Below are 25333 nucleotides of genomic sequence, written 5' to 3' on the forward strand. Positions count from 1 at the left end.
CAGATTGTGATGGCTTATTGCTTTTAACAATAAAGATTTTATCATAAATTCATGTAGTGTTGGAAAAAGTACACATTTCCTGAGTAAAAGTTTATAGGCCATTAATTCATTGTATTGTACCAATAGAACAACATTTGTTGATCCTGTTACATTAGATCCCCTTCTTTAAAAGGAAACTTTTTGTTTGGAGACAACAAACATGCAGAAAACCAAATGAGTGAATGACAAGTACTGTGTTAGGAATCTGCACAGTTATACATTTCTTCTAGCATTCAGAATTGGCACTATCAGTGACTAATATTCCAATTGGTATGACAGACAGTAAGTCAGACCAAATAAATCTCCTCTTATGAAGAGTAATAAGGAAATTATGGGCCCAGATTGCTCACGTTATTATTAATATGCCTTTGGAACCTTATCCAAACTTAAACTAAAAACGCTGGGGTAATTATATTCATGCTGTTCGTTTGTGTATCTGATGCTCAGTCTGCTTAATATCATGGATAAATATAGACAGAATTGTTTAGTTCCGGTAATTCAGTGCTGTTAGTTAAGTCATAAGCAGTTTTAGTGCAAAGATAACTAAGAATAAAGAAAACTGATTTTCACAGCGTGAAAATGTGAAATGTTCCAATGCCATGATTCTGGCTGCTCAAAACATTCAAACACAGAAGCAGTAAAACTTTCCATATGATCTGGGGGAAAGTAGTAAGGAATTAATATTCTAATACATTATACTTTTTATCAGTACTATAGTATCTTCATGTATGCATGCTTACTACTATTCCAGTAGATGGCACTCATTACATAATATAATGGCTAAAACAATAAATAAAAATATTATATAAATGGAGAGCATTGAGGTTTTATTTTATCTTTTTACAGAATTGCTCTACTTGCATTTATCCCGTTTCCCTATGTGGGTCACTAGCACATACATAAGTGTAGTCAGAATGTTCAATATTTAAATCACTTGTTTATTTTTAGGAGAAAAATAATTAAATATAAAGTGTATATATACACCACAGACCTCGTTCTAAATTATGTGTATTATCCCCATATCTTTTCTCCTATATGTGAGAAAGCAGTCTGCAGTGGGGGTGGGAATTGTGAGTGGACATACGACTGTCAGGGGAAGCATTATGCAGTTCCTTTCTTTCACCTCACCCACCAGTCCTCTGTTCCAAGATTCCTGTGAGTGCTTTGCCTTGACAAAAAAATGGCCAGGAAGAAACAAATTGCATAAATACATGTAATGTGTAGTTTGGCCTTCAGACTGGTTCAGTAGACATTCATTTTCCCTAGGAATTCTGGGAACCGTAGGTCTGGAGGAGAACAAGGAATTTCTGACAGAAAATTGTCAGCACTATTAGCAAACTACATTTCCCAGCATTCTTTCAGGTAATCTTTGACAGTTAAAACCCAGAATGGACAACTTGTGGTCTTTCAGATATTGTTGAACTGTGACTCCCATGGAATGGGAAAGATGACTCTCCTAGGAGCTTTATGTAGCATATCAAGGAATAGGCTCTAACAAGCAAAGATGATTCAGATACTATCTCTGCCTGGAAAGGTTATTTATTTACTTTTTATTTATGTAGGTATTATTCTTTAAACTTGATAAAATAAATAAATATAAAACATTTTGAATATTCTTTTTTTTTGTACTTTTCATTTGCATGGCTTATTGATATACATTTCAAACAAAACTCGTTTTTGCTCTTTTTCCAGCAATTTGCAAAAGAGCTACGGCAATGGCATATAAATGTGGATGTGGCAAATGATTTGGCACTTAAGCTTCTCCGGGATTACTCAACTGATGACACCAGGAAAGTAGAACTGATGACCAATAACCTTAATGATGCTTGGGCCACTATTAATAAGAGGTAGGACACAACATGTCGTATCATCACTTTTGTAAAACGTAATAGAATAGTAGGAATGTTTTTCTTTCTGAACATTCGTAAATTGTCACAAATAATATAATTGAAAGGCTTAATAGGTAAAGAGGGAAAACAGTTCTCTAGCTGTTGTTATTTTCTATAACTGTTTCTAAGAACATGACCTGGGAAATTCCCTCTGAAAGAAAATCTTTCTTGTTTCAGATCTGCTTTTATCAATTAGCTCTTTTACTGATTAGTTTTATTTAATATAGGATTACTAATTTTCTGTGAGTGTTTGAATTTCTGCTCATGATTCTAATCTTTTGTACTGCCATATTTCCCTATAACTCTGTTACTCTCTCCCAGGTTTCCTGTTTTCTACTATCATACTACTTAGTAAGCCCCATTCAAACCAATTATATCATTTGGCATGGGTTATACTACTCTTATAACTTTGTTCAGTTATCATCAGTGTTGTAAGTTGAGTATGGAAATGACAGGCTTGTCCTATTACTATGTGATTCACATAAGGTTAGAAGCTCTCTCATGTGTCCATAAGAAAAATCTATAAGCAACCATTCTTCTCAGATTAAGTGTTTGGTTAAAGTTTTCTTGGTTTGTTTTTGTAAACTTTCATCATTCAATTTAGATTCCAGTTCAATTCTAAAAATGATTTTAGACCCTTCTTCTAAAGTATGAATCACCAATTATAAGATCTATATCCAAATTCATGTGGAATAATAGTTTTATTAAAGCTATAAAACTCAGATTCATTGTTTCATATTGTACATTGAATGAGATGCATAAAAATTAAGTTGGGTTCACTTAAATTGGTTTGGTATGTAGCATTAGGTTTTATAGCTTATAATCAAATCCAAAAATGAATGTGGCTTTAAATTGTTTTTAATTACAATTTATGAATAAGGTCAAAGGAGTTCACAATGTGAAATATAAAGTATATTCAGAGGATTCGTCTGTAGAGGGAACATTATTTAAATCAGCTTTCTTTTCTGTACTGCTAAAATTGTGGATAATTTGGCTACACACATTGCATGTTATATGACTGGGTAAAATAGCTGCAATCTTTAAGGAACTTGAGCAACAACATTTTATATCAGAATCTTTTAAAATAAATTACAGACAGCTTTTGCTATCTTCTTTATAAACAGATAAATTTACTTATGCATTATCCTGGCTTTATTTCCAGTTATTATCTTTTCTGGGCCCATGTATGGCCCTCATTCTCTCCCTGCCCCATGCCTTCTCTGTTTTAAACGTTTGGAGGATTGATGGTTGTCCTTTACTTCCCTTTGTTTAATCTCCTTACACTCTGGATATCTGACTTGTATTTATAGCCAGACGTGGCAGTATGGCATGTATGTATAAAATTATATATGAATGACAAATGCCCTTTACAGTGTTCCCTGTTCCTGAGATCTATGGTCAATTCTTATACAGTGTCCTAACTAGTTTACTCACATATATTCTGGGACTTGTAAATACTTTCAGCTGCACTGGCTCCCACCATCCCTGTGATCTCAATGTCCCTGATTACTATGGTGCTAGTCCTATCCACCAGCCAGCTGTCACATCTCCTGGCTCCGTTGTGCCTCTATTCTAAGGAACTCTGGGACTTGTACTTCTTGGAAAAACATGTCAGATCCAGTGACATCCTTTTTTTCTGTCCGCTACTTATTATATTCTAATTCTGCTTCTGATTGATTTCAGCAAATCTCACAAGAGCTTACAAGATTTGGACACCTGAGATAGAGACAGTGAAATAAGTTTTCATTAAAATACTCAAGTATGATGTACAATTTACCTTAATTTTTTTCACTTCATGGTAATGGACTTGCAACTCAGCCCCCCTCCCACTCGTTTCCTATGCTTGGACCCTTTAAAAAGCACATATTTTGTGATATATGTATTCTGGAATATACAGACTCCAGTCCTGCCTCTCTTTTTAATTTTAATAACAAATAACCACATTGAAAGAAGGAGAACTGGATGGGAGTCAGATGTTCATCCCAGCAACAATAGTCTTAGGTGTTTTGATTCTATTTCATAAATATAGCAAGAAGACATAGCTCTAAGGTAACTGACAGGCTTGTTAATAATGCTGAGTATTTATGTAGATCATTTCAAGTCTTAACAGTGCTTTACATGCATTATCTTGGTAATCCTTACAATGATCCTATAATGTAGTATTTTTTATCTCAAATGGTTTGCTTTCTTGTCCTGGCTAGCAAATACACATGAGCCCTCTAGTTGCTTGTTGCGGAAAATAGATAACCTCACTATGTTCCCAATTATTAAAACATCCCAGGAACATTTGTAACAATGTTATGACAACACATTGAAAAGCTTCAATTGTTGTATCAACTAGATCAGGTACAGGCAGTGTTGAACTTTTCCATGAAGAGGAAACTTCCTTTATCTTTTCCATGTGGTAATGCCATGCTTCATCAGCTGCTATAATGATTTCATAAGAATTTTGTCCTTCACAGCTTGAATTGTACCTGACATCCATTTCTTATTGCTTCAGTATGCTCCTGCAAGGACGGGTTGTCCTTTTGCAGGTCTCTTGAGTGTAGGATGTTATAATTGCAATTCTTCACTTGATCAGTTTGTTTGCTAAATATATCTGTTTGTAGGTTGGGTTTTAACAAACCCAGTTGAGATCAGAAATAGTAATCTGTACCTGCACAGTATTCCAATATGCCAATCAAAAGTCTGCTAGTTTAACTGCTTAAAAATCCTGGCTATTCTTTTACAGCTTTTTCAAATTGAGTCATGATGTGAAACAAGCATTTATGTAAGAACATTTGTGGTTGATGGATCTGGTCTGCCTGATACTGTACTTGTTGAAGAATTGGTGTTCTTTTAATACAAACTGTGGGCTTGAATTTGATTGAAACGGGTTTGGCTTGAGGGTTGAGGGAAACACAGATCTAAGTTTACTGCTGAACATTCTGAAAGCAGCTGTAGCAGCTGAGTTGTTGTATGTGTCCCCCACCCCCACCATTTAAAAGGTTTGATTCCTTTCCTTACATTTTCATGGCAGATATACAGATAAGTTTGGGTGATATAACGTGGAAGTTTTAACTTCCATTTGTTTTTATCCTGCCCTTCTCCACAGAGTTCAGCATAACATACACCCTCTCCCGCACTTTATCCTTACAACAAGCCTGTGATGTAGATTAAGCTGAGAAATAGTGATTGTCCCAAAGTCACATAGCAAGTTTTGTGGCTTGTTGGGGATTTCAACCCAGGCCTCCTTTGAAACACTATGCCACACTGGTGTTCCCAGACCTGATGGAATATAAGAAAAAATGAAGGATTTGCAAGAGGTATTTGTTCCTATATTTTGTAGAAAAGTGAACACTGATATTCCCTCTTTTCTGAATTGCTTTCTGACTTACTATAGTGAGCAGGGAAACCCCTATTTATTACACATTTGGAAGTTTAAACAAATAAACAGATTGGTGTGACTTCCTCTCCTGGATATGAAGTTCTGCTACACTCATGTTTGTAGGTTCTAACAGCTCTTCATCAATTACCTCAGTGCTTGGAAGTTTTGGAATGCAAGTAGTTGTGCATATTTAGGGAAGGGCCAATGTGCTGTTAGTTTTTTAAACCAGACTGAGGATTTTTATCCTACGAAGATATGAATGGCTTAGGCAAGCCCAGCTAAGCATTTGTCAATTTCTGCGTGTGGTATTTTGACCATTTCGATTGTAAGAGACATATGATTACATTTTTAGATGAATACAGACAAATGTTTTGGGGGAAAGGCGTCGAGTGTGGAGATTTCCTAAAGCAAGTTGCCATTATTCTACTGTGTTGCTAAGAAATTGTAAATTTCAAACTCTTAAAATTAGAAGTCTTATAAATACGTTCCCCTTCCTATCTGTAAAGTATTTAGGGGGGTTTATTCAAGATAAATAACTACCAGAGCAATCCAATATGCTAATTACCATATTATATATGGTACTGCAACACCATTGGAACTACCACTGTATTCTGTGCATGCTCAGTCTAGGCAGGGAGGAAAAAAAACACACGACCAGAAAATACAAAAACAGCATAAAACAACAGACACCCCTGGCATCCCTAGGAACTCCACCAGTGCGCACCAGTCACTGATTGTGCAGGTGAAGATGGGTTCACGCCACCTACACATGGAAGGACCTAAAGAAGTAATGATGATGGGTACACAACCTTGCATCACCACATATACAACATGCAAAACCATAGTGTCCCCAATCCATCAAGGCCCAGTGGCACAGGCCAGCAACTACTGCCAATCTGCTGCAGGCAGGGATTGGAGACCCATTATGCTGCTCCCAAGCACTGTTTTGGAGCACAACACACAAACAGGAGGAGCGGGATCTCAAAAAATTTAGCAACCACATAGTTCCCTAAGCAGAACACCTGTGAAGAGTATACACAGCCCTATTGGTACAAGGGGTTGAGAACCACCAAGGGAGGGAAATACTTTTTTTTTTTTTAACCAAGCAGTGAAAAAACCCAGTCATGACATGCAACAAGGGCAGCTATAGACACATACTAACAGCAGCAGCTTCCAGTGGTTCACTGCATAGGTCATGGGGCTTAGAAAGCAGAAAAATGCAGTCTGAGCCCCATCGGGGGGAAGGAAGACCCACCCACCCACACTCACTTTTTTCATCCCTGGAGAAAAAAATAATGTCAGGGCCAAAAGAGAGAGAGGCCCCAAGACATTAACCCACACTGTAAGCTTCACAGAGCAGTTCCCTCCCTATCCACTCATCCTCAACAGCAGACAGCACAATCAGGCACAATATGGAGCATTTGTCTTGCCCTGTCTACAACCCTAAACTCCAATCCAGGAGATGCCAAGAGCACAAGGACTGCAGTAGGAACCCTAGCCCGGTGGAGCAAGTTACATTGTACATGCAGGAGATCTCAGGTTCAAATCTAGGATACAAGAAAGTGGGGAGGGGACCTCACAACCAAGTACAACTGAACCAGAGGGGCCATAGCTCAGTGTGGTAGAGCACATACTTTGCAGAATTCGATTCCCGGCTTCTCCAGGTAAGGTGAGGAAAGAATCCTGTCTGAAACCCCGGAGAGCCGCTGCCAGTCAGTGTTGACAACACTGGGCTCGATGGACCAAGGGTCTGACTCAGGTAGCTTCTTATGTTCCTTATGTTCCAGTTGCTGCGTGGGCAATAGCTTGGGTCCCACATCATCCAACCAGCCTTTTTGGCCCTCCCCCAGGCAACCTTTGTGACCCCCTTTGCTATTTTGCCTGACAGGCCAGAACAGCTGGGTGGTATACCCAGAACATCTCACGGACCTGGAGCCAATCTGTAACAGCAATTTACTGTGGAGGGAGAGCAGTTTGAGGTCCTTTGTGACTTAGGACATTGTTGCCAATCCACAGCCAACTAGCAGCTTCCCTCCTGAAAAGCTGCATTTTCAGAAAGTCGTTTTACTCCGTATTTTTTACTTAAAGTGACTCCCAGGCAGTTCTGCTGCAGTATGCCCCATCCCTTCTCCCCATTCACTCTTTCCCCGTTAGCACTACAGTTGCCAGTCAGAGTAACTAGCCTGCCTTTCCAATTCATAAAAGTGCTGTAGCACTGTTTCTCCCCTTCAGAATCGCACTGTACTTGTTGTTTGCATATAAAGGAAATTCTGCCAGTTGTAACTTCTGCTGTCACTTCCACATTGGTAACCTTAAGGGGATAGTGAGGCCAAGAAGCACAGAACATGTGGAGGGATGGGAGGTGTGTTCCTCATATTATTTGAAGTAACTAGCAAATTCTTTGGCAGCAGGCAGTAGACTTCCAGTATGCTTTATATTGATTTGAATTAATTAGCATTAAACAAGCATCCAGAGCAGCCATCATGTGTCAGTAAGGTGTGCTGTGCTTGACAAGTCGTAGGTTGAACAAACAAGGAACCGCCAAACATCTGAACATATTATATTTTGCCTGCAGCTCAGGCAGCTCAGGTTTGTTCAGCCAAAACAAGTGTTTCGGTTGGAATGGGAACATCTGCCAGCTTGTATTTTGTTTAGCTTAGCTAGATTTGCAATTGATTGCTGTGTATTTACCCTTTGCCCCACCATTTTGTTTTATAAGACCGACCCATAATGAAAATGACATTCTAACTCCTGTAATTGCCAAGTTTGTTAGTGTTTGATGGGTGCTTCCCTTTCTCCTCACTTTGTAGTAGCTAGAAAGATGCACTAGAGGCACATGCTCTAATTACTTGGGCAAGAGCCAGGATGGCTTGTAAACATGTGTCTTCATCTTCTTTTTAGAAGCAGCTCCTTTCACCAAAATAACTGTATTTTGTGTTAAGCACAGGTAGCAGGGGACTTTGTGGTCTGTGCTGCTTGAATTAGCAACAGCAAATCAGCTGTTTGGGCTAAAATGTCTTGTAAGGGAAAGGCTAGAATGAAGGCAGTGAGTACCATACTATGGAAGTAAAACAGAATATATACATTTGGAAATAGACTTCTCTTGAAATGTGAAGTGCTAATATGGATTGAAAAGGGTATCTGCTGCCTTGTTTTTTAAAAAGTGCTAATGCATATGCAAATCTTCCTCATTCCCCCTGGAAACCCATGGAGGATAAGGCTGTCAGTGGCTACTAGGCATGATGATTATATTACCTCCAGTATCAGAGGCAGTCTGCAGTATGCCTCTGAGAATCATTTATTAGGGAACACGAGTGGGATGATGCTGATGCACTCATGTCCTGCTTGTAGGCTTCCCATAGGTATGTGGTTGGCCACGGTGGGAATAGAATGTTGGACTAGATAGACCTTTGATCTGAACTAGCAAGGCTCTTCTTATGTTCTTAGATTATACAGTATTCTCTGGCAGACCAATTCTGGCGGTCAGAGTGTGTCCCACAACAGCAGAACTTGGCTGTTTGTCATCAGGTCCGTGCTTTGAGTTTGAATTTGACTTCGTATTTCAGGGACTGAAGAAGTTCCCATTCTATTCTTTCACAGCTGTACTACCATGAAATACATGCTGCTCCCACTAATCTAGGACCAGCAGCTATTACAAAACAAGCAATACCTTTACTAAAGGCTACTTACAGTGTTACAGAAGGTGCCAAAAAGAATCATAGTGCAAATGAAGGTAGGATCTATTTTTCTTTTAGAGAAACATCACAACCTCAGACCCCTGTCCCCCAGTAAGTGTCACTTAAATAACTGAACTGAAGAACGTGTCTCAATTGATGAGTAGGGTTTTTTTCTATGTTCAAGCAGCCTGCATGGACATTGTGAAGTACACAGTTTCAATAAGATTGGAAGTAGGAATGGCAGAAATCACAAAGCAGCTGGTGACTACTGAGGCTGCAATCCTGTGCAGACTTGCATGTGAGTAAGCGCTATTGAACACATTCTGACTTACCTTTGAGTAAGCATATAAAGAATTAAGCTTGTAGGGCGGCTTTACTTTGCAGAGGACAGACTTCTGTTTGAAGGTATCCTCTATTTGTAGGGCTGTCTAGTCAGGTTTAAAGGTAAAGAACCATAACAAACCGAAAGAAGGGAGAGGAGGGACCTTGAAGTTGCCCATCTACAGTTAGCATGTCCTGCTTGTGGTTTCCTGGTCAACAGCTAGTTGGCCACTGTGTGAACAGAATCCTGGACTAGATGGACCCTTGGTCTGATCCAGCATGGCTCTTCTTATGTTCTTAAATTCTTAGCATGTGGTCACAGTCTTCCCCACTGTGGTGAGATGTATTGTATTTCTACTTAAATTATAGTAATTACTTCTAAATTTGCATCTATACATATAAATTAGCATATGCAATTTTTGTGCAACCCTGTGTCATCTTTTGTCCCCTTTTTGGCAATGTGCAAATGGCCACCCTAGCCATAACTCATGCCTGAAGGAATTGGGAGAGGCCTATTGCTCCCCATTAATCCTCATTTTCTTAATATTGGTCCTTACTACAAAACAGATTTGGAGTATTTTGTGTGAACTATAACAATAATCTTTGTGCTGCTATTAGTGGGAGGCATGGCAAGGCATGTGCTTGGTTATTGACTGCCTGTGATAGCTGAAATATTATTTGTCCTTGTTTTCAAGGTGACCTTGCTAATGAGATTTTTGTGCCATTTTTGTCTGAAATATTACCTAGTGTTGCTAACTGTAAAAAGATGCTAAGTAGGTATTTTCTCGAGGCCCTTTTGCTGTATTATAAGGTGGCATTTGGGGTAATATGAGGTTATATAAAACTGTACCTTTTACCCTAGAGAACTACTACTCATGTAAGACTGTTTCTAACTGGAGGCAAAGGATGCAATGGCTTCTGTGTGCACATTTCCAAGGCATAAATAGCTGTATTTAATAATAAAAAAAAGTATGTAGTGCTTGCAAAGGGAGCTAGTATGATAGCAATAGATTGTAAAGTTTTCAGTCTAGCTGAAGAACAAAAATAGCATAGGCTGAGGTTTGAAAATGTCCAGATAGTGTTCCTTAATTCACACCGGGGTATGTGTGTTCTCTTCCAGAGACAAGGCAATAGTTAAACCTTCCTGTGCGTTCTACTTGCCTTTATGTTCTCTGTATTTGTTTGTGTATTCTTTTCTTGAACCTCCACTGTGATTTCCAAAATATGATTATCTTAGTTTTAAAGCTAGTAATCTTCTGTATGGTTTTCTACTGAGCTGAGACTATTGAATGTATTTCAGTTTTTCTCAGTAATTATATAAAAATACCTTCTCTCACTGGATCAGTGTTAAGAACTATCTTATTGTTTTTCAGTGAAACAAAACAGAACTTTGAAGAGAGCCACCTGAATATAGCACCTTTCAAAGTTTCTTTACAAGAAAAAAAAATTCATCTCTATTGCTTTCCATACTTGAAACGATAGTCAATTTCAGTTAATAGAACTGACCTATCTAAAAACGGATGTTCCCATTCAGTAACCTGGCGTTGTACTCATGAAACCAAATTGATAAATATAGAACTCTACAACAAAACTATTAGAATTTGCAGATGAGTAAATTATGTCTTGCTTTATTTATGCTTTTATAATCAAACTGATTTGCTATATAAATACTTTAGACAGGACCTATTCTAACTCTTTAACGCACACCAAGTAAAGCTCTATGAAAAATGATGATTTCCATGGTTGATATAATTTTCACATATAGGCTGCAGTCCTGTATACACTTACCTGTGCGTAAGTATCACTGAACTCAATGGGGCTTACATCTGAGTAGACAATCCGAGTAGATTGGTTTAATAGTATGGTTTCCCATCTTTAGGCACATCATGCTAATAGATACATATCATTCCTAGGATTAACCATCAACTGCTGAGGTTGGTCCTTTGAACAGCTGAGCTTGGTCCTGATGTGTGGCATCTGCTATGGATATCAGCATAATAGAATGTCATGGCTATCAGCATGATAGGACATCATAAAACATTTATTCCTGGTCCTGCCAAAATTGTGTTTTTAGAAGTTCCTACAGGCCTAAACGTTCCTAAAAGTTCACATAATGACAGTGAAGCCTGTGTCAAAGAACACATAAACCCACACGTAGAGGAATCAACCTTTAAAAACACCTGCTAAAACCAACTGAATTTCTTGGTCCTTCTTAGTCTCTGTGCATCACACATATGGGCTGTGCGCCTGCGCAGAGCCTCGAAATGGGAAACTTCTAAAGCTGAGGAGTTTTGGCAGGAACCCCTCCCCCAGTGTCCAGCATATGTATCCTTAGTGGGTTCCTTCCTCTTCCCTCAGTTCTCTTTTGACCGCCATTGCATGCGTCTCGTGGGGAACTTCTCTTTGTTTGTTGGATAGTATTTTTTTTTTAAGCTGAGGTTTTATTCAATCTTTTCTCTTTCTCTCGTTGTTCTATCTTTCCTTATTTTTTACTTTTATTTGGTTTATTTTCGTGGCCTTCGCAATAGCTGTGTGTATGGCCCTCCAGGCATCTTTCGAAAAGTGCACCCATTGTGGGGCTAAGTTACCTTACAAAGACAGGCATAGTTTACGTCTATTCTTCCTGGAGGAAGGGCATGTTGTGGGAACTGCAACGCCTTCTCAAAGCAGTCAAGGAAAAATAGATCCGATCAGCTTAAAGCTACTTTGTGGAAGCGGGCTTTGGAGTACGTTGAAAGCTCTAAGAAAATGGCGAAGGTGGTTACTCAACCCCAGCTGGGGGCAATAGAGCCCCTGGTGTCTAGGTCTAAATCCCCCCAAGGTCATGCGTCGCCAGGCACCCAAGACCCCCAACACCGGGTCGGTCTTTGATGTTGATTCTCATGAAACAAATCTCAAAAAAGGCAAAGGCTTCTAAAGAATCTACCCTTTCGTCTTCTGGAGGACTATGAAGTGAAAGAAGACTGCCAAAAAGTCTCAGGAAGTCACTCAGAACCGAGTGAAAGATCAGATGGCCCTTGCTCCTCCTTGAGTTCAACTGTTGCCAGAACAGTCACTGATTCGAGATGAGCCTCCTGCCTCTATCCCAACAAGACCTTGGGATCAGCGATTGGTGATAGAGCCACCATCGGTACCAAAAGTCCATACCGACACTGCCACTCCTGTCCTCACCCATACCGAGAGTGCGTATTCACAAATGGGAACTTCCCCCATTAACATCCGCATCAGAGGGTGAGATCAGGGAGCTCTCACCTCGACAACCACCACCTCATCTTCTGCGGCATAGTGATACTTACTATGATCATGGCTGGGATAGGCATCAACGATCACCTGAATCGGTGTACTCTGTACATTCGTCTTGCAGAGCTTATACACATGCTCGTGGAGACAGAGGTTGGTACCAGGAACGGTCTATAGCCCCATAGTCAGATTGGGGAAGGCATCAACCTTACCATAGTCATCCCAGGCCAATGCAGTATGATGAACGGGAATGGCAATATCGCTGCTTGCCAGATTGTCCAAGTTGGGAAGAAAGTTGATCCCAAACAAGGCCATCAGCTATGGTATCGAAACCACCAGATCAATCACTGCTACATGGACCAGTGTCATTACAGCCCCTTCCACAGGTAGCCCTGCCTCCTCCTGTGTGTAGGTCTCCTATGACTCTGCCCTTGGTACCACCACAACAAAGGTTAGTACAAACTATGTTTCAGGTGCATACATCTCTCCCTGAAGTGGTACCAGGACCAGAGCCTACCCCACAACAGACAGCACAACCACAATTGTCTGAGACGGAGGACTATGAGTCGGACTCTACTTCTGAGTCTTCAGGTCCACTTTCACTTTCTTCACCTGATGCTATGATAGATGTGAGTGAAGCCATCTCTCCTTCTGAAGTTTGGGCCAATTTGCTGACCAAGTCCTCAGAATGGCACAGGCACTGGGGCTTGAAATGCAGCAAGCTGCCCCATGCATACAGGACCCAATCTTTGATGCGGTAAATGCAGACTCTCATAAGCCAGTGGCTATACCATTGTTGCTGACTCTTAATGAGACCATCAAGCACTCATGGGGTGCCCCCTCTATGGTGCTGCCAATATGAAAGCGCCATTAGGGTATATACCATCTGCAGAATACTAACGCGGAATATTTGTTTAAATACCCGGCACCCAATTCAGATTAACACATCTCGCCATCAAACAGATTGCAACTCTAAAGTTCTAGTGAGTTCAATTTCCCTTCGATGCCATGCTTGACTTCTGTCTTCAAGTCTTCCATAGGAAACCAGAGCTAGGATAGAAGACTTGCCAGGGGCATGGCTTGTTTAATGCCAAGATGGATGAGGCATTAGATACAGTACAGAAGTCTTGCACCACGGCACGACAGATCAGTTTTCTCTCACAACCTCAACAGCAGCAGCCTAGACATCGTCACTGGGTCCAGTCTTTGGTCCCTAGGTACCAGCTGTATAACTCTGGACTTGGTCAGCAACAGCAATGACCACAGACAAGCTGGCAAGAGAAGTCTTTCCAGCATTCCAGGTTCCAGGGTTACCACAAGAACTAGGAGGTTAGAGGCAAGCGACGTCTTTGACTCACTACCCATTCTTCTGCCAACCTACCACTAGCCTCCTCTTTTTCGGACATGTTTGTCAAAATACCATCTGGCATGGAGACACATCACAACAGACTCATGGGTTCTAGCCATAATCCAGAAAGGATATTTGATCGAATTCGACACCATCCCTCCCCTCAGTATTGTGAAGGTTACAGCTCCATCTCCAGTCCTCCTTACCGAGGTTCAGACTCTCCTCGACAAGGGGGCAATCCAGCCTGTCTCACACAACCAGCTGAAGGATGGTTTGTATTCATGTTACATCACAATACCAAAGAAGGATGGAGGCCTTCAGCCAATAACGATCCTCAGGCAGCTCAACAAATACATTTCTCCCAGGAAATTCCACATGGTCACTATGGCGTCAATTATTCCCCTCCTCTTCCAAGGGGTTTGGTTCGCCTCCATCGACCTCAAGGACGCTTACTTCCATGTAGCCATAGAGCAGTCTCACCAGCATTTCCTGCACTTCGCCATCAGTACTGACATCTATCAATTCAGAGTTCTACCCTTCAGTCTCGCCACCGCACTGAGCGTATTTACAAAGTGCATGGAAGTCGTGTGTGCCCATCTTCGGTTGCAGGGGATAGAAATTTATACTTACATAGATAAATAGCTTCTGGTAGCATCGACAAAGTCACAGCTCCTGTGGTTGATAGAGGTGGCCTGCGATCTCCTCCATACTCTCGGACTATATATCAACGTCAAAAAGTCTCACCTGCTGCCTACTCAGAGCATAACATTAATAGGGGCATTATTGGACTCCAAAGTGGGCAGAGCTTTCCTACCCAATACCAGATGGAAGACACTAGTCACATTCACATCAAACATGCTGGCAAGCAAATCCACCACAGCGTACAAGATACAATGCTTACTGGGGGTTATGGCGGCTACTACAACTATCATCTGCCTTGCACAGTTGTGGATGAGACCCTTACAGAATTAGTTCATCTGAAATTTCAACAACAAGCTCAGTGTTCACCGGACCAGGCTGATGCTCCCACCCAACTTCAAGGTTTCTCTTCGGTGGTGGTTGGTACCAACCAACTTGAATGGGGACTCCCATTTATCCAGTCATCCCCATCAGCGGTGTTGATGACAGACACATCCCTCTCAGGATGGGGAACCCATTGCCAGACGCTAACAGTGCATGGCAGATGGTCTACCAGCAAAGCCACTCAACACATAAATGTTCTAGAACTGAGAGCAGTAGACAAGGCACTTCGAGCTTTTGAACTGGACCTGACAGGAAGGCAGGTGACATCGGACAACATGACGGTGATCGCATATTTGAACAGGCAAGGAGGTACCAGGTCCCTTCCACTCTTAGGCCTTACCCTCAGGATTTTCAAATGGTGCATACCTCGACAGATAGATTTAATGGCAACTCATGTTGCAGGCATGGACAATGTTCTGGCAGATCAGCTGAGTCAGACAATGAAGACATCCCACGAATGGGGGTTGGACAGGTCAGTTCTGACCAACCTCTTCAGGCAATGAGGAATGCCACAGGTCGACTTGTTTGCCACTGCGAGCAATGCTGTCTGCCACCATTTTTGCACAAGAGTGGGAGATGCCTTTGTATTTCAAAGGGATGGGACTCTGTTTTACATTTTCCTGCCTTTTCCATTAATAACCATTTCCATTTTCCATTAATAACAAGGACTTGGTGAAGATGGCAACGAACGGTACCAACTGCATTCTGATAACACCCTGGTGGCCATGTCAGCCCTGGTTTGCTCTCACTTTTTGAGAGGAGACTTAAACTCTCCTCCCTCAGGGTTTACCTGTCCACTGTTTCAGCTTTTCACCCTCCTGCTGAAGGTTTTTCAGTTTTTTTCACAGCCTATGATCAAAAGGTTTTTAAAGGGGATAAGGAATTCAGCACCCCCGTTTCGATAGATGGTACCCACTTGGAGCCTTTTTGTTTTACTAAAAGCACTTTCATCAAAACCAATTGAGCCTCTCGCTACAGTAGAGTTATGCCTCCTTTCCTGGAAGGTGGCATTTCTAGTAGCCATAACATCTGCACGTCAGGCTAGCGACCTTTGTGCACTTAGCATTGTCCAGACATATCTTCAGTTTCCTCATGATAAAGTGGTGCTGTGCCCTGATCCCATTTTTCTGCCTAAGGTTGTCTCGGGGTTCCATTTGAATCAGGACATTGTGCTGCCTGCTTTTTTCCCCTCCTCATCTACACCTTTGAAGTCAACATTACATACATTTGATGTGCATCGTGGTCTTGCACTTTACAAAGCATGCACTGAACAGTTTCGTTTATCACCTCATCTTTTTGTTCGTTATGACAGCAGAAGGAAGGGCCAGCCTTTGTCCACTCAGCATCTGGCGTCCTGGATTGTTCAGACCATTGAGCTCTCATATGAGTTGACTGGACTCAAGCTGTCTACCTTGGTTAAAGCACACTCTCCTCGGGCAGTAGCAATGTCCATTGCATTTGACAAGGGGTTCCTATTCCTGAACCATGTCATGCAGCTACATGGTCAATGCCACCCACCTTTGTCAAGCATTACAGTTTGGATTCTCGGGTGAGAACAGACTGTGTACTTCTTCATGGTCTCTGTGCATCTCACACATGGGTTCTGCACCTGTGTGGAGACTCGCTGGAGAAACTTCCAAGCTGAGCACGTTTTGGCGGGAACCCCTCCCCCACCATCCATATTATATACTGTGCGCCTTCCCCTCAGTTCCTTTTCAACTGCCTCAGGTTACTTCATGGGGAGCTCCTTCGACAATTTGTCACAGATGAGTGTGCTACTTCTTCTATCTTGCTTCTCGCTGCTTCTCGCTTCTTCTTGCCTTTTTTTTTTTTCTATCTTCTTTATCTAAAAAGAGAGAGGGGAGAGAGAGAGAGAGAGAGAAAGAGAGAAAAGGTGAAGGACGAGGAGAATGTTGTTCGCCTCAGCAGCGACACGTCTCACAGCTTATAACCCCAAAGGCCCCATTTAGTAAATGTACAGCTTGTGACAGTAAGGTGCCTTCTTCGGATAGTCACTCTTTTTGCCTAATTTGTTTGGGAGAAACCCACAAAGTAATCTTGCCACCACTGCCAATCATTATCAAAGCAGTCCCACAAGAATAGGGCAGATCAACTAAAAGTGATCCTTTGGCAATGGACCCTTCAGGCAATAGACATGCCTAAGGCCCAGACACCTCATGAATAGTCCGCTGTCGCTAGGGATGGACAAAAGTCCCTTACCTGTTCTCGAAGCTTGCTTCACGGTGGGGGGGGCGCTTCGGTTCTCCCCCCGAAGTTCAGGCGAGGGGGGGAGGCGCCCCGCCTCGCCTGGCCGAAATTCAGGCCAGGGGGGAGGCACCCCATCCCTCGCCGGCGAAATTCAGGCCGGGTAGGAGCGCCCCGTCTACCCGGCCGTGAAAAAAAAAGTAAAACACACACACACACCCGTGATAGGCTTAGGGATGGACGAAAGTCACTTACCTTTTCTCGAAGCTTGTTCACGGTGGGGGGGAGGCGCTTCGCTGCTCCCCCCGCAAAGTTCAGGCCGGGGGGGAGGCTTCCCGCCTCACCCGGCCAAAATTCAGGCCAGGGGGGAGGCTTCCCGCCTCGCCTGGCCGAAATTCAGGCCGGGGAGGAGGCCCGGCTGCGAACCAGAAAGTTTAAAAAAAAAACGCCCCCGTGATAGGCTACGTGACGATTAACGTAGCCTGTCATGGCTAGATCTGCAAAGTCAGCCGTGATAGGCTACGTTAATCGTCACGTAGCCTATCACGGGTGACTTAAAAAAAAAAAAAAAAGCGTACGCTAATGGCGGCCCCCATAGGGAGCCGCCATTTGCGTTCCTTATTTGGTCGCTGTAGTCTACGTAAAGATTTACGTAGACTACGGCGAAAATAAGGGCAACGCAAATAGCGTTGCCGTAGTCTACATTAACCCGCTAAGGATACATACGCTGGACAGTGGGGGAGAGGTTCCAGCCAAAACTCCTCAGCTTTAGAAGTTTCCCAATTCGAGGCTCCACACAGGCACAGAGCCCATATGTGTGAATGCACAGATGACCACTCGAAGAACTACAGTTACAGGTAAGCAACCTGCATATACATTCCAAAATAAAATTGTGTGGATGTGGGTAACTGTGTGAGTGGTTAGGGAATGACGTTAGGGAATGAAACAGACAAAAATACACAAAAAATGACCCTCCTCAAAATATATAACTGCAAACAGCTGAAAAGCACAATATATTTGTGTGAATAAAATATATACAATCATTATGTTATTATCATCACATAATGAGAACAGTATGGTGGAGTGGATAGAGTGTTGGACTTGTTTAAATCCCTACTCAAATCCCTATTCAGTCTTAAAGCTTACTAAGTGATCATAGAAATTTGCTCTGTCTCAGCCTAACCTACATCATCAGGTTGCTCTGAAGAGAAAACAGGATAACCTCATGCATTATTCATTTGAGGAGGAGCAGAATGCAAATGATAGAGAAGCAAAAATAAATACATAAATAAATAAGAGAGCAATCCTATGTCCCCTAGACAGCATCGGGGATGGCGGGTGGGGAATAGGATTGTTCAGTTTCCTGGCTTCAAGGTTGGAAACAAGGCTCTGAACTCAAAGACAGAAACCTGTACTCCCAGCCACCCCTCCCCCTTGTAGCCAGTGCAGAGAGAACCACACCGGTTACCTCTCCATGCTCAGAAAACGGAGCACAGAGACGGGGAAAAGGGGCATTCCCAGGGTCAGGGAGGGGAGGAGACTGGGGCGGCAACCATACGACATATCCTATAGCCACCCCAGCCTCCTTCCCTCCCCAAAGCCTCCACTAGACAGGTGAAAACTCCCATCTAGCTAAAATGAAGAGCAGGAGGTGCGTGGTTCAGACGCTTACAAGTACCCAGGGCGAATCAGTTAGGTTTGCGCCTTAAGTCACAGAGTTGGTAAGTAAAAATAAGTCACATTATTAGCTTAGTTAAAAACATCACACCAGAATACCTCCTTTCAGTGTTGGACTAATGCTTTGTGTGGTGACATAGTTCTTGCAAATCTGTTTGTGCACCATATCCTATCCCCTTATGCGCAATCAGTCTTTCGGAGTGGGTTCAGGCTTCTGTGGGCCCTTGGCCAAGTTACCTGAATTGCGACATCATCTTCACAAAAGACTTTCCCCAGCGAATGCATACTGCTTGGTCACTTCAGTGTTCCTTAAACACCTTTTCTCACTTGTTTCCTAAACTAGAAAAGCACCGGTGCTAACAGATTACTGATTGTATTGGAAAGGAAGTCCTTGGTATAGTAGAGAAATGGGTTTGCTGTAGAGAAATAGGCAGAGTGGGTTTCTCCCCCAGTGAGACTCCATATTTCACATCACTTCGATGGTTCTTAAATTAAACCCCCTTTCTTGTTCATCTCTCCAGCACCAGAAGAGAAACAAGGAAGTTGGATTAATGATTACACCAGATCCGGACCCAATTCAGCATTCAAACATCCATGGGCCCTAGATCTGACCCAACTTCGTAAATAAACTTGTGCCAGCCATGGGTCTATTAGAAAATTAATAATTTTAGGTATCTGTCAGGAGCGCCCTAGCTGCCTCTTACAGTCTACTCCAATAGCCAACTCAAGACACAGACGAGAAGGATTCTTTTCAAGGCTTTATTCCTTTTACAACTTAATGACTCTTTCAGATGCTAATCACCAGTGACTAAGCAAGGAACAGCACTGGGGAAAGATAGCAGAGTAGCCTATGCTCCAGGTTAGGCAGTTGGTCCGCATTTGAAGGAGAATCATGAGAAGACCCTGAACTTATGGGCTAGGGAGAGATCCTCCCTCTTTCCCTTGGGTCCTCAGGACGCAACCGTTGCTTGCGCGCCAAACAAGCGCTACGCCTCCTTTCCGCACCCTCCATCTGTTGTCGCTCTCTGCGCCAGCGCCGAGCGTCCAGAAAGCCCCCCTCCAGCACTCTCTCACTGCCAGGGTCACTATCTATCCCAGGAATGCTGGCAGGAGTGCTGGCCAGCTGCTGTGCCTGTGAGAGATGAGCGAGCTCCTCTCCCATGGATTGCTGTTCCTCCTCAGAATCAGAACTGCTCTGGGGTTTTATCGGCTCAGTTTCCACCCTAACAGTATATTTGATTGCACTTTATTTTTTATTTCTTATTTTGTTTCTATTGTGGATTTCAAGGAAAAGCAATGCTGGGCTGCTGTTTGTTTTACTAAGGTTTAAATGGGTTTGTTAAATTTTCTAGGGGTGTATGAAACCTACTTACCCGTCTGCTGAAGGGGTCCGCGGGGGAGGGGAGGCAATCCGTCCCTCCCCCCAGAATCCTCCCTGGCCAGCTCCGCTCTGTGGCAAGTCCGCGGAGCCACCAGCTGGGCCCATCTGCAGCCAGACTTCCGGCCGCTGCCACGCTAATGGCATCCAGCGGATGCCATTTGTGTCCCTGCTCTTTGCCGTGATAGGCTATGTAAATATTTACATAGCCTATCATGGCCAAGGGCAGGAACGCAAATGGCGTCCGCAGCTTGGCTGCGGAACAAAGACGACGGACCCGGACCGGCCGCTGCCAGGTAGGGTCCATCCCGACCAGCCTTCGCAGGGTGGCAGGGGGGAGCCGTCCATTCTGCCGCAGACTCCAGGGGGGCAAATTCTAAAGAATCCGGCCTCATTGGAGTCCGTGGCGGATTTCTCCGCCATCCCTAAAATTTTCACTGGAGAAACACCACAAAAAATAATTCACATTTCCCTTAGCAATACTACCATACTGCATGTAAAACGTTATAGCATATGGACTGATTAGCATTCAGAAACTGGTAGTGGACAGCTAGAATATAAAATACTTGCTGCAGTGGAACACATTCAAACATAATAATAGTAGTCCATGGAATAGGAAGGTCCTATGCACACTGTATTACAAAACATTCAAGTGATAGCTTAACTCTTGAGCAAACAATTTGTAAAATATTTTCGAATTGTACGCTATAGCTTACAAATAAGTGTTCCTAGAAATATTCTTAGGGCTGATCTTAATCTAATGAAAGAGTAAAAAGTCAAGAAGTTTAGCTGAAGCCAATTTGTGATCTCTAACCTTTAAAAATGAGATTCAGATGGTATATACATAGATTTTAAAAAGAAACGATCAGAAACTCATCATTTCAAATGCATATAACTGGTCTAAATCTGCATCCATTCAGGCAAGTAGTAATTCTATAGATGACTCCAGTAGGAGGAGAGATTATTGGCATATACATAGGATTATTTCATATATGTAGAATAGACTTGCTATACAGAAGACATTATTAAAAGCAGATTCATGTAAATTCATATTTGACTTCTGGTACTTTGGATTCTGGCATTAAGATGTGTAAAAGAATACTCTGACCCACTTTGCATGATCACTGCAGCTTAAACAAGCCACGGTTGCTTAATTGAAGCTGCGGCACGTGCCAGTGTTTGGCGGGAACCACTTGCCTAACTACCTGCCCAAGTGCAGCTTGTTGTGTTGTCCAAACCTGGATGGCATGGCTTATTTAAGGGGGAAACAACCCACAACTAACCCATGGCCTGTTGCTGTTGTTTTGTTTTTTTTAGTGTAGGTTCCCCCTCAAGAGCCTTGTGTGGCACAGAGTGGTAGGCTGCAGTATTGCAACCGAAACTCTCCCCACGACCTGAGTTCGATCCCAGCGGAAGCTGGGTCTCGGGTAGCCATCTCAGGTCGACTCAGCCTTCCATCCTTCCGAGGTCGGTAAAATGAGCACCCAGCTTGCTGACGGAAAGGTAGTCACAACTGGGGAAGGCAATGGCAAACCACCCTGCTATAGTCTGCCATGAAAATGCCAGCGCAACCTTTCCTTTCCTTTGCCCTCAAACAAGCCATGCCGCCCAGGTTTGGATGATGCGACAAGCCGTACCTGGGCGGATAATTAGGCAAATGGCACTGTCAGGAGCGCCCTAGCTGCTTCTTGCAGTCCCCACCAATAGCCAACTCAGGACACAGACGATGAGGAATTCTTTCTGAGACTTTATTCCTTTATTACCTTATGACTCTTTCAGAATACTAATCGCTAGCGCCAAAACAAGGAACAGCACTGAGGAAAGATAGCAGAGTAGCCTAAGCTCCAGGTAAGGCAGTTGGTCCCCGTTTGAAGGAGAATCACGGGAAGACCCTGAACTTATGGGCTAGGGAGAGATCCTCCCTCTTTCCCTTGGGTCCTCGGGATGCGACCGTTGTTTGCGCGCCAAGTGAGCACTACGCCTCCTTTCTACGCCCTCCATCTGTCGTCGCTCCCTGCGTCTGCGCCGAGCGTCCAGCAAGCCCCCTTCCAGCACTCTCTCACTGCCAGGGTCACTATCTATACCAGGAATGCTGGCAGGAGGAATCTCTGCCAGCTGCTGTGCCTGTGAGAGATGAGCGAGCTCCTCTCCCATGGATTGCTGTTCCTCCTCAGAATCAGAACTGCTCTGGGGCTCTGTTGGCTCAGTTTCCACCCTGACAGGCACCTGCCACATGCCAGCATGCACCGTGGGTTGTTTAAGCCACAGGGATCATGTGAACTGGGCGTTTGTGTGTGTGTTGCGGGGCGGGGAATCCTGATAAATCATTGAGGTTTCAAGAAGGATGTATTTGACCTTTCATATTAATTTTCTCCCTTGTTGTGTTTGCTATTGTAAATCATTGATTTACTCTCCCTATTTACCAACATTTCTTAAACTTTCAGGCATGCCACAAGATCTTTAATCTCCTTACCATTCTTAGTATACAGTTGGGCTACTACATTTGTGCTTTTTATTATGGTAAAATCTCTTGCCCTTTGCCTTGATATTCCATGTAAAATTGAATTCCAACTCCATGTTTCTCTTCTACATTGATCAACACATTCTTCTTTTACTTAGGCTCTCTTTGCCTAAGATCGTTACTAGGACTGGCAGACAAGATGATTCCCCCTCCCATTCCACATACAGAAAGACAACCTGACTAGCAGTCTTACTTTAACACTGGTAATGAGACGGAGTCATCCACTGCACCTGAGGGTAGCAGGCTTGTTTTGGGGATTTCCTCCTGCCCACTCAAATGCTACAATTCAGCAGCAGCATTCCTCATGTGAGCAGAGTATTGCATGGAACGCACAATGTCTGCTGGAATGCGTGGCCTGAGTTGGCTGTCTTTCTGCCTGCTTTGTGTTCCACATCATATATGTTCCAGATGTCCTCTGATTTATTTCCTCTACCATTTCAAAACTTCCTATTTTTGTAAAATATATCATCTAAATTTCACAACTGGAATAAATTAGGAAGCAATTAGAAGTTATAATTAAATATGTGCACAATTTCCTGATGTATTACAATGTATTAAATTAAAAGCTTGTGAGTAGGACCTTCTAATTTTTATCTTTTGTATAGTGCCTAGTTATGTAGCTGTTGATTAAATAATCAGTGTTACAGTTATGCTTGATCACATTACAATAGAATTTGAAGGTGTGTGGTTATGGGATTTGCAGCTCTTTTAGAACCTGTCTATGAGAAACTAAGAGCTCAGTTGTTAACTCTAGAAGTCTTTTTCTTTGGTAGTGTTAATTTAAAATAAGAATGTACACATATTCCTAGAGGCTTCTCCTACATCTTGAACTATATTTTCATCCATCTGTCTGTCTGCTGTTATGAATGCAGCTTTGACCATTCCATTTGTGGAACTGATTATTGGCTAATGGTTTAGGATGGCTAGGGGATAGTTGGAGAGTCTTCTGGAAAGTTTGAATGGAGAAATACATTAGTGGAGTAAGTGACATCCTCTCCAGCTTTGTGTGTGTGTGTGTGTGTGTGAGAGAGAGAGAGAGAGAGAGAGAGCAAGAGCAAAGTGAAAGCAGTTTTGGAACAGACAGAAAGAGACACTGAATGGGACAGCTGAAGAGAGACACGAGCCTCTTCCTAGGAACTGATGTGGAGAAGTGGGTTTACTGTAGTGAAGGGTGAGAAATTTGTTCTGTCAAGGTTTTTTAATGGATTTACTCAATTCGCACCTCCCGAGCCTTTCAGTGAGTCAAGACAGAGTTGCGTTCCAAAATCTGCATTTGGGGGGCTTTCCGATGCATCTCATCTGGGGGGGAAATGCACACAAAAATGCACATATTAGGGAAAAGTGCACACAAAATGCATATATTTAAGAAAAGTGTGCACAGAACAGCATTCCACAATATAAGGTACTTGGAAAGGATGTGTACATTAACGTGTACATTATGAAAAAGGCATATGAATTTCTGTAAGGTTTTTTGTTTTGTTTTTAAAACACACCACAAGCTTATATGGAAACAGGACAAAACAAGCTTAACTTAAACCTGATAATCTCGGTGAGACCAAGATTGACAGATCCATCCATCCCAAGTCAGCTGCCTGCTGGGAGCTATGCTGTTAGCCTATGCTGTACTTGTATATTTGTAAGGATGGACGAAAGTCCCTTACCTGGTCCCGCAGCTTGCTTTGCGGTGGGGGGGAGGCGCTTCGGTTCTCCCCCGAAATTCAGGCCGGGGGGGCGGCGCCCCATCCCTCGCCGCCGAAATTCAGGCCGGGGAGAAGCGCCCCGTCTCCCCGGCCGCGAAATAAAAAAGTAAATGTAAAAAAACACACACACGTGATAGGCTACGTAACAATTTACGTAGCCTATCACGGCTAGATTTCCAAAGTCAGCCGTGATAGGCTACGTAAATCGTTACGTAGCCTATCACGTGTGTGTGTGTGTGTGTTTTACATTTACTTTGTAATGGCGGCGGCGGCAGCCGGTCAGAAGACCGGCCCCCGCCCCCACCGAACTGCTGCTGAACCGCCGCTGGGACCCGCCGCCGAGAGGGACATTCACAGGAGGTAAGTCCCATCCCGGGGGGGCGGGGGGGGATAATTTCACCGCCAATTTCGGGGGGCCGAATGCGTTGGCATTCGGCCTCCCCGAGATTCATGGCGAAATTCTCCGCCATCCCTATTAATATTTGTAGATAAATCCAATATTATAAAACTTCTATAAAGCTCAGTGATTTCTCCTCTAGAAGGAAGCTAAGCCTTGGTGCTACCTTAGAATGTCTCAATGTCTTACTTCTTGGAAGTGAGGAGCACGTAACAATATATATACACACGCAGACATACACACATACAGTAGTGAGAAAAAGGCTGTGAACCCCTTAGGATTGTCACATATTTCCAACCTAAAATGTTATTAGATCTTCATCTAACCCCATAATCCTAGATAAAGAAAACAGATAAGCTGATTAAACAAATGACACACAAACATGATGCTTTTTCAACATTTATTTATCCACAACTGATTTAATGTTCAGTATCCGTGTGTGAAAAAGTATGTGAACCTTTAGATTCAGTACCTGGTGGCACCCCCTTGAGCAGCAATGAAGAGCCAGTAAGCGTTTCCTGTAACTGTTGGTCAGTCTCTCACATCAGTTT

General features: G+C 42.9%; 1 protein-coding gene across 1 annotated transcript in view; it reads left to right on the forward strand.

Annotated features, from left to right (window-relative positions):
* DMD (dystrophin) overlaps positions 1–25333 on the forward strand; it is a 1907270-nt gene that overhangs the window by 1447715 nt on the left and 434222 nt on the right. Inside the window, exon 53 of the mRNA XM_084843968.1 lies at positions 1732–1886. Within this exon, the coding sequence (XP_084700094.1) occupies positions 1732–1886 (155 nt within the window). The remainder of the gene's footprint in view (positions 1–1731; positions 1887–25333) is intronic.

The sequence above is a fragment of the Heloderma suspectum genome, chromosome 3, assembly GCF_057233095.1.
Source record: "Heloderma suspectum isolate Gila_16-S chromosome 3, 16-S_ref, whole genome shotgun sequence".
Classification (NCBI taxonomy): Eukaryota; Metazoa; Chordata; class Lepidosauria; order Squamata; family Helodermatidae; genus Heloderma; species Heloderma suspectum.